General features: G+C 35.8%; 2 protein-coding genes and 1 long non-coding RNA gene across 3 annotated transcripts; 2 read left to right on the top strand and 1 right to left on the bottom strand.

Moving 5' to 3' along the window:
• Positions 1 to 1,455: 1,455 nt before the first annotated feature.
• Positions 1,456 to 3,402, top strand: LOC136283816 (uncharacterized). The gene is made up of 2 exons (XR_010718927.1): positions 1,456 to 1,712; positions 2,903 to 3,402. It is a non-coding gene; the product is annotated as an uncharacterized lncRNA (long non-coding RNA).
• Positions 3,403 to 5,035: 1,633 nt separating this feature from the next.
• LOC131782065 (ubiquitin carboxyl-terminal hydrolase MINDY-3) lies at positions 5,036 to 15,208 on the bottom strand. Its single transcript, XM_059098778.2, has 16 exons — positions 14,932 to 15,208; positions 12,811 to 12,937; positions 11,606 to 11,685; positions 11,184 to 11,253; positions 10,574 to 10,744; positions 9,986 to 10,070; positions 9,646 to 9,760; positions 9,198 to 9,271; positions 8,793 to 8,872; positions 8,278 to 8,348; positions 7,825 to 7,905; positions 7,065 to 7,137; positions 6,870 to 6,942; positions 6,330 to 6,417; positions 5,980 to 6,063; positions 5,036 to 5,281 (listed from the first exon to the last, which is right to left on the bottom strand). The coding sequence occupies exons 2-16, from the start codon at positions 12,923 to 12,925 to the stop codon at positions 5,138 to 5,140; spliced, it is 1,404 nt and encodes a 467-aa protein (XP_058954761.2). The 5' UTR covers positions 12,926 to 12,937; positions 14,932 to 15,208; the 3' UTR covers positions 5,036 to 5,137.
• LOC131782066 (NADH dehydrogenase [ubiquinone] 1 alpha subcomplex subunit 8) lies at positions 13,040 to 13,426 on the top strand. The gene has a single exon (XM_059098779.2). It carries the CDS (start codon positions 13,040 to 13,042, stop codon positions 13,424 to 13,426), a length of 387 nt encoding a protein of 128 aa, XP_058954762.2.
• Positions 15,209 to 15,267: the final 59 nt, after the last annotated feature.

Here is a 15,267-nt window from a genome sequence, read left to right as displayed (position 1 = left end):
TGAATATATCACTTTTATGGTAAAATCTGCCAACCATTGAAGCCCATCTGGATCAACCTAGCCAACTATTGTGGTAAATTCCAGATAATCCCAGCCAACCAATCAGCACGGTTCCACAACAATTTTCCAAGCCACTGTGCTCCGTTCCACGTCAAGTCTGAAACCCAAGCGATTTTTCCCCAAGTCCAATGAACCATTCCAATCCAGATGCACTGAATTCCAGTCGATACTTTCCCTACTGCTAAGAATGATGCCATAACACATTTCTTCCACATCCCGTGCGATAATTTCCACCGTACCGTCGTGCACCCGGGTCACTGCTGTTCAATGTAAAATTCCGCATCCGGGATATCAATCCAGGGTTTGTAATCTTGAAAGCCCTCTAGTCGAAGCATGTCGTGTTTCTGAGGGATTTTCTTGCGCTTGAAGATCTGACAATGATGATTTAAAAAGTTATTGGCCATGTGAAATCATGAAAAGGGGTCTAGCTCTTTGGAACATCAAACTAAGAAAACTAAACGGAAAGTAAAAAGAATTATTAGATGGTAAGGCGGTCCTGAGGTAAATCCGAGCGTTCTGATTGGTTCTTAGTTGATTGGGATTTTGCACCACAGACTGTTCCCACGGAAAAGTTCCTTGGCCATGTTCATCGCTGCTTAGCCAGAAATGCCAGCGTATCCTGTATTGTTACGGTAGTTATTTATTTTATTTTATCTTTATTTTTTTAACTTAGTGTTTGGGGAGAAGATATCCTATCGCTTATCATTCTGCAAGACAGAATTAACTCATTTTTTGGCCGTTCGCTAGTATGTCACGCAACGCTTCCGTCAAGAGATTTCTATCGGAGTGCGTTGGACATCCGAAAGAACAATTGTGTAGAGACAACCTGTGACCCAGCTTCGTTCCTAGAATGAGCCTCTCAGGGCTAGACTCGAGAGATGGGAGAAATCAAGAATAGTACACTCTTGAAGACAGTTTGTCCACCCTCTTCCTGGGTGGCTTACATTCCTTGCAAAGATTGCAAAAGTCCGACGGATGTTTATTTAAACGGATTCTCCCGAAAAAAATTTAACAGAATTGCTAAGTTTGGTGTGATTAAAGAGGCTAATGCTTGTTTTTGTGTGTCAAAGAAAAAAAGGAAATGCGGGACGTCCTTTAAGAGGAATTCATCCCTAGCGTGAGGGAAGGCTTTCTACTTTGCGCTTAAGAAAAGCAACCGTTGGAGTTTAGAGAGCTTCCTTAAAAGTTCTTGTTTGGGCCTAGGAGCGACAAATAGGGCGAAATTTAACAAAAGCAATCGCTAGATTTTTGTATTGACCGTTTTGTTTAGTTTTTCGTGTTCAACGATAACGAGAGCCTTTTGTTTGGTAGAAAAGAAACCTTTCCTTTCTGCCTTTGCACGTTGTGTTCACGTGGAAAAGCGTGGTTACTAAGTAGATCAAATTTCACCGGAGCACTTCCCGTCAACGCACCCACATTTGCGTTTGTGAAGTTGTATTTGTCTTCCAAACTGCGTTTTTCTTTTTCAAGACGTTGGAAGACTTGGTTGGCATTGCGAACGACCCGATTTCCCGAGAAAATTTTTCGCTTTTAACACACTTATGGGTCAAATTGCGAAGTGTTTGTACATTTCAAGAAGTTTGTATCATACAAGCCCTCTCTCGAGACCATGGCAGCAGAACTGGAGGACAGTATTTCAACGATTTTTCAGGGTAAGATCTTCTTCTGGAGATCATACTAGTTTTTTATAAGATTTTTGAACTACAGGGTACTCTTTTTTTGATTTTTCCTTTCGTCTGTTTTGTTTATTACGCTCCTAAATGGTTATGTAAGGTTTTCCAGAACGTAAATTGATTTCGTCATACGTTATATTCTGTTGCCGGTAGATTCATATTTGTGCGCATAAACCTTACTGCAGAAGATAATTCTGACACAAAAATGATAAAGTAAATCCTAAATTTGGCAAGATTTATACCGAAAGAGAGAGTGAATGAGATAAATGGTGGTTCAAACAGGTTTTTTTCAGTTCTCTTTTAACCACATGTTTCGTCACATGTTTGGCTCATTGCGTTACGCAACCTCTAATTGAGTTGAGAACTCTTGAAAGTACCATATTGTAGCTTCTGTTTGCTTGATCTAAGTTGAATAATTTTATATAAAGATCTGATATTGCCGAAAGAAGAATTCCTCTCGAAATGTCAGCACTATTACAGCACTTTGCCTCGTAGTTGATTACGTGCAGATGTTAGCTTAGCAACCCCCGCTATCCTTCCTTCTTACCTCTCTTCCACTTGTGTTACTTTCTTTGAGCCAAGTTTGTTTTTTTTTTTCATTGTCTGTGTTCTATAGTTTTTCCATTTCTCTTGTAATCGTCATTTTGTTTGAAATTGTTTGTTGAAACACTGAGCATGAAAACAGTGTCCAGAACAGTAGTTTGAAGTTAGTGTGGCTTAGACAAAGCTGTGTGGGGAAGTCTAACTCAATACAAAAAGATTTTAGGTAAAGGAACAAATTTACCAGCTTCCAGAGTGACTTACTGCTAAGAAATTGACTGTGATAATGGCATACAAGCTGCACTTTCTTCCCACAATTTTTGCAATAAATCAGGCATGCAGCTTAGCTGCAAGGACTTTAATTACAAAAAAATGCTGCAAATTTGCATAAACTAAAAGCAAACTAGAAAGGACTCCATTAAAAGATGCAAGGATAGAAATTGATCATTGGTTTTGCAAGTTTGGTGACTTCTATAAGAGCACAAGCTCAATTTCTTGCTGTTGAGTGGTGTTAAACCTTTTATTAGCAGAGACTTTTTTAATCAGTATTAAATGCAGCACATCTGTCAGTGCAGCTTATTTAGCTACAAAATTTAACATAATTTAATCCTTAGTTTCTATGTTTGCAGTCTGGAGAAAAGCCTGTCATCTTTAACTTCACAGACAAGGGACCATCAGATTGTTATTTACACAGAGGAGCTTATGGACTCTACCTAGTTGGAAGTTTTATCTCTTTTTATGGAGTATACCTGATGATAAATTGTAAGACAAAGAAAAGCTCACAGTGAATTCTTCATCGGAACTTTGATAATTTTCTACTGCAATTCTACTCATGTTTGGACACTCGATAGACATTAATTCAAGTGGACTGTCATGTTGGAAACTTCAGCTTGGAATTGTCTCATCTCGTAAAAGAATTGGTCAAGTTGACTATGAACTTGTTAAGACTATTTCAAGTCACTTGGAAAGTCATGCAGTCATTTTCCAGAACAATGTGTTTTATCATCTTGGTTTGAATGTTTGGCACATGATAATGCAGAGACTTCAACACCAACCGAAACAAAATCAGTGAAGTTACAAAAAATACTCCACTGAGTGTCGTTTCTGGGTTGTAAAACCATTATGTGACGCGACATTTATTTAAGAAATTCTATCTCTATGTGAAGAGATTGTGGGTGAAGTAAATTTAAAGTGAGCATTCTTCTTAGCCTTGTAATTCTAACTTAAGACTGACTGAACAATTTACAACTGGCTTTTGAGAGCGTTTTTTTTTTAGAAAAGAGTTATTATCATGTTGGAAGAAACATTGCTCATGTATTGTCACAGCACTCCTTTGCAATTGATTTAAACATTATGACCTTTAAATACAGGAAGCAAACTATTTTTTTCATAGGTTAAATAGGAGCTAAACAATTTGTGGAAGGAGAGGTCAAGATTTATTATTTATGAGATGTAACATAGAAACAGTAATGTATATCATTGTTAAGGTGACATTTGATTGTAATATTACAAATCAAACCTTTGTGTTCGTGTGTTAGATATTATTTTCATCATTATCACTTGGTGGGGAGAAGATGGAAGTCTCTTCCTCCACCAAACAAACAGTCTTTTCCAGAACAACAAATCTTAGGGAGTGACCAAGTCAGAATTGGGTTCAGTTTTACTTAAGGAGGATGTTGCAGGTTATCAAGACTAATGACCAAAACAATTCTGTAGCAAATTCACTGGTTATGTCCTTGATTTCAAAATTACCAAAGGAGAGCCTTAGATTTCTAAAATACAATACACATGTGACAATAGTTGCTAGATTAAGTCAACTTATGAGCTGTGTACAGCACACACTTGCTTGAGCGTATAGTGCAACTTCTCCTTGAATGGAATGACAATCCATGTCAGTGTTATCATGTACTTAGTATGGTTTCCCTGATGATTTGCTGTTGTTTTTGGAAGGGAAAAGCTCTAAACAGTCTACAGTGTCTTCTACAAGTACACAATGACCTTACTAGGATTGAAACTGAACCCTTTATCCAGGAATCAAATCCTCTATCGAGTCTCTGCTACGCCACTACATTACCCCAAAAGTGAAAATATTCTGCTGTTGGCACCCTGTAGAGAGGAGTTTATGAACAGTACTGAATATACCATTATTCCATTGCAAGTGAACTTTATTTTTCTTGAAGTTGGGAGATTTTTTGTTTATTAATTTATGCAATGCATAATGTGAAAAAAAATAATTTACATTTTACACATGGTAATAATAACAATACATAACCAATTAAATAGTAATAGATACTTTCTCCAAATACTTTCCATTAATTTATTTATAAATTTCATAACAAAAATACCAGTTAAAAAATTAATTTAAATCATATGTCTAGGACTTAATTCATGGGTGAAATTCACTTTCCTGAAACATTTTTTTCTCCTCTGTTTTAAAAAATATGTGGCAGGATTAAGATTGTCTGTTTCAATACTTTATTAAGTTACAAAGATTCAGGGTTCGCAACATTTAACCATACAGGTTGCTCTTATGCAGCTCAATGTCTGTTGTAATGCATTTGTTTCTCCACTGAGCTCACTAAGCTTCTTTCCAACACTGTAACAGCTTGTAAAGGAAAATAGAGCTGCGACCAAGTAGAGCTTATGTTATGCTAAGTAAAAGCCTGAGTGTTCTTCCACTGAAACAACATGTTGACTGTCTGGTGAGGCAACATGACAGGTCTTGTAGAACGAAGACTGAAGGAACAGCTCATTTTTCTATGCCCACCAACTTTCTCAAAGAGAGGCATATAGGATCTCTTACATCATTTATAAAAAGGAATCAATATAATGGATAGATCTTATGCGCTGGACTTCCATCCTTTTTAATTTAATGACGGCACATGTTTTCCCTCCCACTCGAGCCACACTCCTGGCCACTTTGTCTTCAGACAAGAAACAATCTGTTGTTCTGCTATGCGACTGAAGTCTGATGGCTCAATGGAAGCTAGTCCTTCTGTATACATAACCTTTGAGGAAAAGTGTTCAATCAGTTTATCAAATGAACAATTTATAATGTTGAATTACTAAGAGAAGATCCCTCATCATATTGTCTCCACTACTCAAAACCACATGACCATAATTTGGAACACAGTTTTATGTTAAAGGATTTTGTTTTCATATCAAGAATTATTTTATTAGGTGTTTAGAGACTGAAATACTAGGAGGGCCCTTACTGGTCAAAGATCTATCATTAATCACACCAGTAAATCCACCAGGAAAACAGGTGTAATGTTGGGAGAACATGAATAAACAGGTTAATTTAGTGTTATCAACTGAATTGAAAATGTAAATTGGCCAATATAAAGAGTTTGAAGGCTAACATTTTGGGCGCTAGCCCTTTGTCAGAGTGATAGGAACGAATGTGAAAAAAGTTTGTAAGTAGGTCAGGGCAAGTGATTTAAAAACTTCTCTTGTGTTCTCCCAACATCCTAAGTGGGTCCTTACAGCAGTAAACCAAAAGAAAGTGCACTCTATTGCTTTTACCAAACAAACTTCAATTTTCTAAGGGTTGCAAATATTACAATCATAAGCACCCCATGCTTCTGAACTAACTTATTTCAAAATGCCAGAATACAGCATTTGAAGCTACATTTTGTAGCTTGTTTGTCTTTTTTTACTGTTATCACATTCAAGAAGGGTTTATACAAAGTTCAATAACCTCTACCTTTTTGGTGCCATCTTCCTCTCTTAATCCAAGTCCATTGTAATGAAAAGCTTTAAATGGCTTAACATCATCTGCTAGCATATCCTACAAGCAGATGTAACACAAACAATATTCTAAAACAATAGATTTATGAATTCAAAGTTTCACCTTAATAGCTCTGAACATTGGACTTAAATGTGGCAGAAGAGTCCAGAAGTTTTTCAATGTATATTTGAAATCCTCGAAAGGATCATGCATCATGCATCATTCACTATGCATCAAGCATCACGTAGCATGCATCACACATCAAGCAACATGGATCATGATTCCTGTGGGTTAAACATTAATTAACCATTTAAGGCACCACATACCTCTCCAGGAAAAAACTCTGTCAGAAAATTATGTAGAAGAATGATCCCAACAGAATCTTGGTCTAAGCGTTCTTTCATGAAGGATACACTTGGAAAATAGAACCACATGATTAGTAAATAAAAAAAACAACTTGCTGTTTAAAAAGATGATAAAGTGATCATTTTTTTGAACTGATTGTCAAGTTTTATCCCATATAGGGAGCGAGGATATTACTGTGAGAAAATGCTTTTTAAAAGTAATCACTGACAACGGCAAATCAGAGAAAATGAAATTAAATGAATGAGGCAATGAGAAACCATAGTAAAAAACTGCGAAATAAAGAAATACTTAATATATTGCACACACACATAATTGACCAAGTCCTGAATGGTTTAAGTTCTGAATCTGATTGCTTGAGAAAGCTGCTGGACCAATCACATCACAAAGTAATGCAAAACTAATTAAAAGCAATCCACAATTATGTTCAACAATCTGTTGAAAATTGCTCAAAAAATCAAATGGCAGAAGTAGCAATTATGATACAATAAGAGGTAACTTACTATTCAGGATCAGAAACAAGATCAAGATCCTCTAAGACACTTCCAAGTTGATCACTTGTAATAAAACCATTGTCTATTCAAGAGAAAGCAAATGAAAAAATTTTAGAACCTTGCCAGAATTCAATTTCAAGGAGTAACACACATAAATCTTCAAATTAAAAAGAGGTTTAAATAGTCTGTTGAACATATTAATACCTTGCTGGTCATGAGATTTAAAAACTCTCAAGCCTCTTTCTCTATCACTTTCTGAGCCAGTTAGACTTCGTTCCTAAAATGATAAGACAAAAAGTCTGTGGGAAAAATTCCTTATGAAAGATTAATATGTTTACCTAATGAGCAGATATTATGACTATAATACCTTATGTAAATGATCCCTAAAAGTATAGAGGATCCCCCAAAAAACATCAACAAGATTTTCCACCTCAGGAATAATAAAAAACAAGGGAAATGTGGGAGTCTGCACTTCACGAAATTGACTGTGGATCAAGCGTTCTGGGTGCCAACTCTAGCAGGGACACAGTGTTTTCCTTTTCAGGCCAAAACAAGTAAAATTTACCCCCTGTAGTACCTCATATTATTGCCCAAAATCACTTAGAATTCTTGAAAATTCAACAAGTAAAAAGATTTCTCTACTGGTTTGAAAATTTAATTTACCTGCTATGCCTAACAGGAGGGAGAACACTGAGGACATTGTTTTGTGTTCTTTGGTAACACACTTCACTTAATTAATGCAGTAACATGTCTCTCTCTCCTTCCATGAGTATAAATGAGTGGCAGTGAACTATCAAAGATTGCTGACCTAATGGTGTGGTTACCCTAAGATGAAATGGCATCCTATCTACAAAGTATGGCAATAGAATACTTCTTATTGCCTTCTGCTTGTAAAGTCAGGAATCTTAATAGTAGTAAGAAACTCTGACAAACAAGTAAAGAAATGTCTATTTGGATAACTAACCTGGGAGAAGAAGACTGTAAGGTGAGTTTCACTTGCAAGAAGCCATACTGGATACATAGGAGATTTCAAAAAGTTCCCAACCTATTATATGTATTTTTAGAAAATAATAAATATAGACCACAGTAAAGGTTGTGTTATTTGGAATTTGATTTTCAGAGTTCAAATAAATGTGTTATGATCTATAAGTGCATTAATTAGTTTCTGCACTTGTATTTTCAGCATGCATGTTTATTTGAAACTATGGACATAGATAAATATTTTGAGAAATGGCTTTAACACTTTACATTATAACATCAGTATGTATATTCTCTGTACTGTTCTCTATATATTTCCTGAGATGCTGATAAGGAGAATTTGTGTAAGGAGAAATTAGATGCTTTACGGGGTCAAAGATGTAAATAAGAACAAAGTGTCACAGAAAATTAGCTAAACAATGCCAGATGAAAAACTTGCCTCACAGTATCGATGAGCTTCTAAAAGTGTTAAAAATCCTATTGAAGACTGTTTAGGAACACCTCTTAATTCTACAGAAATAAAGGCAATGTTGGAACAACTTTTCCTCCATGTCATATCTATTTGCCCTTCTCATTCCAAGATCTACCTATGAACTCTTTGCACTGTCTACCAGGCAGTTGTTGTTTTTTTTTTTCATTTGGTGCTCAATCAACCATTATCCACTTGTTAATATTTTTCTTTTTCTTTTTTAATTTCTCATCTTCTCTCTGCCTGAAAAGGTATTGATATTGTAAGGAGAAATTTCTTCTTGTTGCCAAAAGGAGCAAAAGGGGTTTGGAACCAACTTAGTTTTAAAAAAATTTTTTGTCAGCCTCCTCCCCCCCCCTCCTTGGAATTTCTAATGATTTTCCAAGGGGATAAGTTGGTTATTTCCAGAAACAAAAACTCATGGCAAAAAATATTTAAACTCCTAAACTGTAATTCTTGAAAGAATTCTTGATTTTACAACTTACCCAGGCCTGAAAGTGTTCTTGAAGAGTCCCAGACATTTGATACGCTATATCCAGTCAGCATAAGGTTGATGAGGGTTTGACTAAAGAAAGAATTAGGAAAGTTAATTTTAAATTCTTTAACACTGAAAAATACACTGTAAGATAAACTGTCTGCTAGAAGCCTTTGAGTTAGAGATGCATTCTGATACAAAAGTGAAAAATAAAAAAAAAATGAAACTTATTTCTATACATGTATTTTGATAATGAAAAAACTTTTAAATATATTATTTTCTGTCCAAAAATTTCAGTTCAAAACTGGATTAAGAGCAGGGAGGTTTGCAAAGCAAAATGCTGGAAAAACTGTGTTTGTAGTCTTTGTACTCTTGAATAGTTTCTACTGACAGTGTGACAAGACAGGATACAAACCTTCCATGCCCAAAACTCTCATCCACTAGTGGTTCACCCACATCTTCCATTTCAGACTTGATACTTTCTAAACCCTATGCGTAAAACAAATCTTTTTCACCCGCAACATTTAAACTTTTATATTGATTCTACTTTTCATGACTCTATATCATTCAAAACCTGACTGTAACCTTATCAAAAAGAAATCCTTAAGAGATCAACCACACATAGATAAAAATAATTTAGAAGCAGATTAAGAATTTTACAGTGAAATACAATTGTACAGAAAACTGTTGTCCTCTATCTGATACTTTGTTCTATTCTCATCACTTATCTGCATGATATTGTATTGATTTTTTAATGAAAAATTTTGTCTTGGATGAGTAAAAATATATCTAGGATTTAAGTAAGGTCAAGACAAGCTCATGTACATGTAGCTGTAAGTTAAAGTTACAATGATTATCAATACCTTTGTTAATAACACTGAATAAAGAAATAGCAGCACACCAAAGCGACCTTCTAACATGGCTATGTTTTTTTTAATAACTTGAGTGACATCCTCTAAAGCATGACATTGAACCTGACTGTGAGAAAAAATAAACAATATAAATTAATACAAGAATGTCTTAATTACTGACCCCTCTTTCACTGCATGACCAGAAAGGATTCAACCCCATCAGTCATACGGTATTTCATGGAAATGAGATCCATTCAGGATCCCATAGAAAAAAGTGCAAGATCTCTATCTACACCATTTGGGCTTGAATTACATTAATTATATTATTCAAACTCTTTCCTAAGAAACATACCATAGTTTTGAATGAAAATTATCACTAGATAATGAAGTAAGCTCCGAAGCACAGACTGATTTGTGGTAATCAGGGGAACTGGAATCTGGAAAAAGAAAAAAAACAGTTACAGCAACTTAACAAATAGATTCCATGCTGCCAATTGCATCTGTTCAGTAACAGATCACAGATGACATCAAAGTGAGGTAAGAAAAAAAAGTAGCAAACCAGGCGCAGCAGAATGTGTCACTGATATTTTCACCAGATTTTGACATCTTCTGCAATCTTCTATTGAAAAGACCCATGACAACATATATGATACATTAAATAAATTTATCATAAGAAAGTAAGAATTTTCTGATTGTGACATCATCTACATGTCTTTCCTCAAATAGATCTGTTTTCACAAGTTAGAACAACTCAAAATGTGGGGATAATTCAACTTATCGTATAAATAAAATTAACAGCATATAGTTAACAACGATTCAAGAGAAAGGATTTCTGAGACTATAACTTGTGATACACAAATTCAAATGATCCCATAGTCACTACAATCCCTACAAGATTTGAAAAAGTTGTCAGCCATCATGGGCTAAAACAAAGGAGTACCTGGACTGTTGGATGATGCACACTCCTCACTTTTTGTGTCTGTTCTTTCAGCTGTCATACATGATGTAAAGACCAGATGATCCCTGAGAAACACCAGGGTAAATTTCTCAGTTTTGACATTGTTAAGCATCTCACAAAGAGAGCAAACAAGCAACTGTCTAGCTTGCTCATCTGTTGAATTTAACAGAACCATGTACCAGGTTATGCTGTTTAGCGGTAATCTTATTATTTTTTTTTTTAAGGGTGATACTTAATTCTTGAGCTTGACTCCTGAAAATATTCATTCTCTCCCACAATTCCAATAAAAATGTCAAGCAGAAAGCTGACAAGAATTGAGAAAATAGTCATCTACAAATACAGTTTTGAATATGGCATCAAATCACTAAAATTTTGTCAACAATGATATCACTGCTATGGTTTTGTCCCAGAGGATCAGTCTTTAACTTCTATTTCTAATCCCTAGAAGGCTAGATGTATTTTTACTTCTTAAATCCAAAGGTCCTTGGAGGTTGAAGTGTTCGAGAAAGAAAAGCCTTAGTATAATCATGATTACTGTTTTCTTTACAAGAAACTTGCCAGTTATTTAATTTATATAACAAAGATAACTAACCTGCGACTTGTCTCCAGTTATCAGGAGCTGGTGTTTCCTCTACAAAAAGGATATTCTTTAGAATAAAAGCCTGAAAATTGAATAAAGAAATAAGACCCCTTATTATATCAAATGGTAGAATCTGCTGTAACTTAAAGGGCTTGCTTGGTTCACAGACAAATTGCCAAGAAAGCCACCTGGAGATGAAATATTTCTTAAAAGAAGAAACAAGTGTTAAAGAGCATCTGTTTCTAGCACCTCTATGTTAATTATGGATACTTCAAATAAATGTATCAATGGAATAACTTTAATGGAACATAAATTTTTAAAAATCCCAGCTGTTAGGAGGCAAAACAAGTCAAGCTTGTGGGTGAGACCACTTGGGAAAAGTCAGCGTAAAACCTCTTAACCTGGGTCTGGTGGATCATCAGTATTATTTTCACCTGGACAGAAGCTATGATAGCACATGGTCCTCCATGTTCCTGAATAAGAGCACTCGGTTCCACTGTTGAAAAGACAAAACCTACAAGAAATACAACACAAGTAGTGAAGACCATGTCATATCATGCATGTTCACTAATTTCACACACATCCTCATTATCTCATTTATTTCAATTTTTTAAGACAGGATAGGCTCCTTGGTGTTTTTCAGTCTTTGACCTATATGGACATAAGGGTCTTGGTGTCCATTCTTTAAACCATAATATCAGTATGCAAGTTCTCCATATAAACTATTCCCTATACATTTCCTATGGTGTTTACAGGGATAATTTTTTCAATAATCGAAGGCTTCTTGAGTTTGGAATAATTGCCTACATGTATATTTTCATGGCTTTAATATTTGGCTGAGGAGTAATATTGTTGGGAGAAATCAGATACTTATCACTCTTAGGGGTCAAAGGCTTTAGGCACCCAACCAAGATCACCTTTGGATTAACCTCTAAAATGAGAAGTGAATTTGCTAAAGACTGTGTAATTTTGACCACTGATAAGTCCAAAACAATTCTGTTAGTAAAGTGGCAGCACCTGTGGGGAATCCTAGAGTTTGACTCAAATTGTGGGAACTGAACTGAGGGTTCTCACACAATTGTGCACTGCATTCAAATTGGCATAGCTTCAGTGCAGCCATATTATGAATAGAAGCGTATCATGTCGTAGGTAAGAGGCCAGATTGCAAGGCAATACCCAAACAAGTGTAGGGCATTTATGGTCAATTATTTAGCGCATTTGAAGATAATTTTCGGTAGGTTAGGTTACTCTTTGGAATCTCAAAATGTGATAGGTTTACGTAGTGAAATTTCATATATAATTCTCAGTAGCAGAGATTAAAACTGATTAATTTATCATCCTTCCCCTTGAATTTTTCAGTTATATTTTGGCGATTTCTCAAAAACAGAACTACAAAATTTTGATACAAATCTTCACTTTTGGTTTCTCCAGTCAGAAATTGTTTGAACCTGATATTATAAATTATACTACAGAAAGTATTTGAGAAGAAAACCAAAATTATCACACCTAGGAGTTTCGATCCAAAGGCTACGTCGTGCTCTAAATGCCACGGAAGGGGTAAAGTGAAAATCGAAAAGGTATCATACATTTCACTTAAGGGATCAATTACCTATACCCAACAAATCTTTGGAAACAATACCTTGAGACCACCTTTCGAATATCTCCTCTTTCACGTTTGTTCCCCAGACAAGATTTAAAACCTCGTCGAAATTTTCAGACGACATAACCCGGCAAACGTCCTCGTCGTCCGCCATATTTGAAATAACCTACAATGCAATGCGAACCGTTAAGTTTATATACAGGCCAGCGGTGCTGTATTAGACCGCCATCTTGATCCTCTTGTGAGTGTGTGCGTGTTCTTTGCAGAAATGGCTACCGGAGTTAAAGACATACAATTCAAAGACCTAGAGGTCGAAGAAGTAGAAGTAACTTCCGCCGTTTTGATGGGAGGTGCGCATCATCTTGGGCAGTACTGTGACAAGGACTTCAAGACCTTCATGGGTTGCCGATATGGCCACAAAGACCCACGTAAGTGCTTGGACGAAGGAAAGCAAGCAACGAAATGTGCCCTAGATTACTTTAAGAAGCTTAAGAAACATTGCAACGACGTCTTCACCAAGCATTGGACTTGTCTTGACTATAATAACCAGGAATTTGGTTATTGCCGGGCGACGCAGAAGAAATTTGATGCCTGCGTCTTGGAAAAGCTTGGATTGGAATGTACACAACCTGTTCATCTTGAACTTTACGATTGATTTGGGTTGTTTTCAATGAACGGATATATGCTCTGAAAGTTGATTAGCATGACATCCTTAAGTCTAAATTGTGATGGGCATGGAAAAAATTTGACTCATGATGGATTTAAAAGTGTTTCTGTAATTACCAACAAGGCGTCTTGGCAAAATGTATAAAATGTACATTTAAGGATGCATCACTGTGGCTCTTAACTGTTTGCTGGAAATTTTTGGAAGTTTTGGTGAAGGAATAAAGTTTTGATGGACTGTCTTTCGAAAAATATGTTGCATCTCTGTAATTTAAATTTTTCCGGAAATTATGTGATCAGGGATTTTAATTGCCTTACGTGAGTAACCAAGATCGTTATTCTGGGTTAACAAAGGATAATCCTTCAAGCATAATTTTTGCTTTTGCAAGAAAATGGTATACTCTCAAAATAATTGAATGTTCAGTGTCCCTAAAAGTGGCATGGTGTCTAATCTCAGTCAAGCAGACAAGGTACCATACTTTGTGCTTTCAACCCTTGTTTGACCTCTCTCAGTATCTCATTTATTTATTAATTCTCCTTACTGTCTGCCATACAAATCCCTTGATGTTGGTTCAGAGAATTAGGTATTGGATCAACCAATATCCCCCAAATTGATATATTTCTTTGTTCCCATCATTTTTTCTTATGGTATCATCTTGATATTGTAAGGAGAAATTCTGTCTTGGTCACCCATGGGAGTTAACGTTGCCCTTAAACAATGAATACTTTTCATAAATAACAGGACCATCAACCACTCATTTCTCTGCTGACATTTAGTCATCTTCCATTACACAATGATTTTGCAGCCATTTTTGACATTAAATGGGCAGCAATCTACACCATTACAGAGTGGACAATCTTAGGTTCAGAAATTGTTAAGGAATGTGTAGAGTCCTTTCCATCTCAGTTGTCCACAGCCCATCTTGATCATGACAACCTTTTGCATTCATTGAATTTTCTTCTGTCAGAGAGGAGGGAAAGAGACATAGGGAGAGTTGAGGTCAGAGTGGTAAGGTATTGGCATGGGTGGAATTTCAAAGGTAAAGGAAATTTGACTTTTTGTGATATTAGGGTACAAAAATTGACGAAGGGACAAGGAGACAACAGAGAGGCAAGAGTGAGAGGTAGAATCTGGATTCTCCTTTACCTTGAGTTGTCACACTCACTTTCCACCATGTAAATAATTTTTATGAATATTTTTCATTCTGTTCTCTATACATTTCCTAAGGAGCTGACAAGGAGAATCTGTTGAAGAATTAATAATTTCTTTAATTGCTGATCACTTCCCTAATTCTTGTGACCTTAAAGTTGGATTCGGGGGTGATATTGTGGAGACAGTCCTAAGGGACAAAGAGTGAAAAAAGTTGGGGGACTGAGGATTTAATAAAAAAAAAAAAAAAAAACTTCACTATTTTAATGATTATATATCATTTAAAACTTCCCTCTACAATAAATACAGAATAGTTCACTTTTCCGTCATTGTTAATTTTTTTTTACCTTCACTTTCCTGCAGCCTTTTGGAACTTGAATTGTATGGGGCAGCCAAGCCAACAGGAACACCTTGGGTTAAGTTACTAGCCAACATAAAAATCTTGATACCGGTAAATGATTTTGGATATTGCATAATATTGTAATCGGCTTGATAAGTTAACGGTGTCAGGACATAATATCTGAGACCGGGTCTGGCGGTTGTCGCAATTGCTTTCTCTCAGTTACCTTGAGATGATCGTCACGATAATTTTTGTTTTAAACCATCGTTTCCTTTATCCGTGTAAATTGACTAGAATTCTGCTCACAAACTCTAGATCATTGTTTCCGTTGACGTCGAAATTG

Source organism: Pocillopora verrucosa, chromosome 10 (assembly GCF_036669915.1).
Source record: "Pocillopora verrucosa isolate sample1 chromosome 10, ASM3666991v2, whole genome shotgun sequence".
NCBI lineage: Eukaryota > Metazoa > Cnidaria > Anthozoa > Scleractinia > Pocilloporidae > Pocillopora > Pocillopora verrucosa.
Note: the sequence above shows the minus strand (reverse complement) of the source record. Positions and strands in the feature narration are given on the sequence as shown.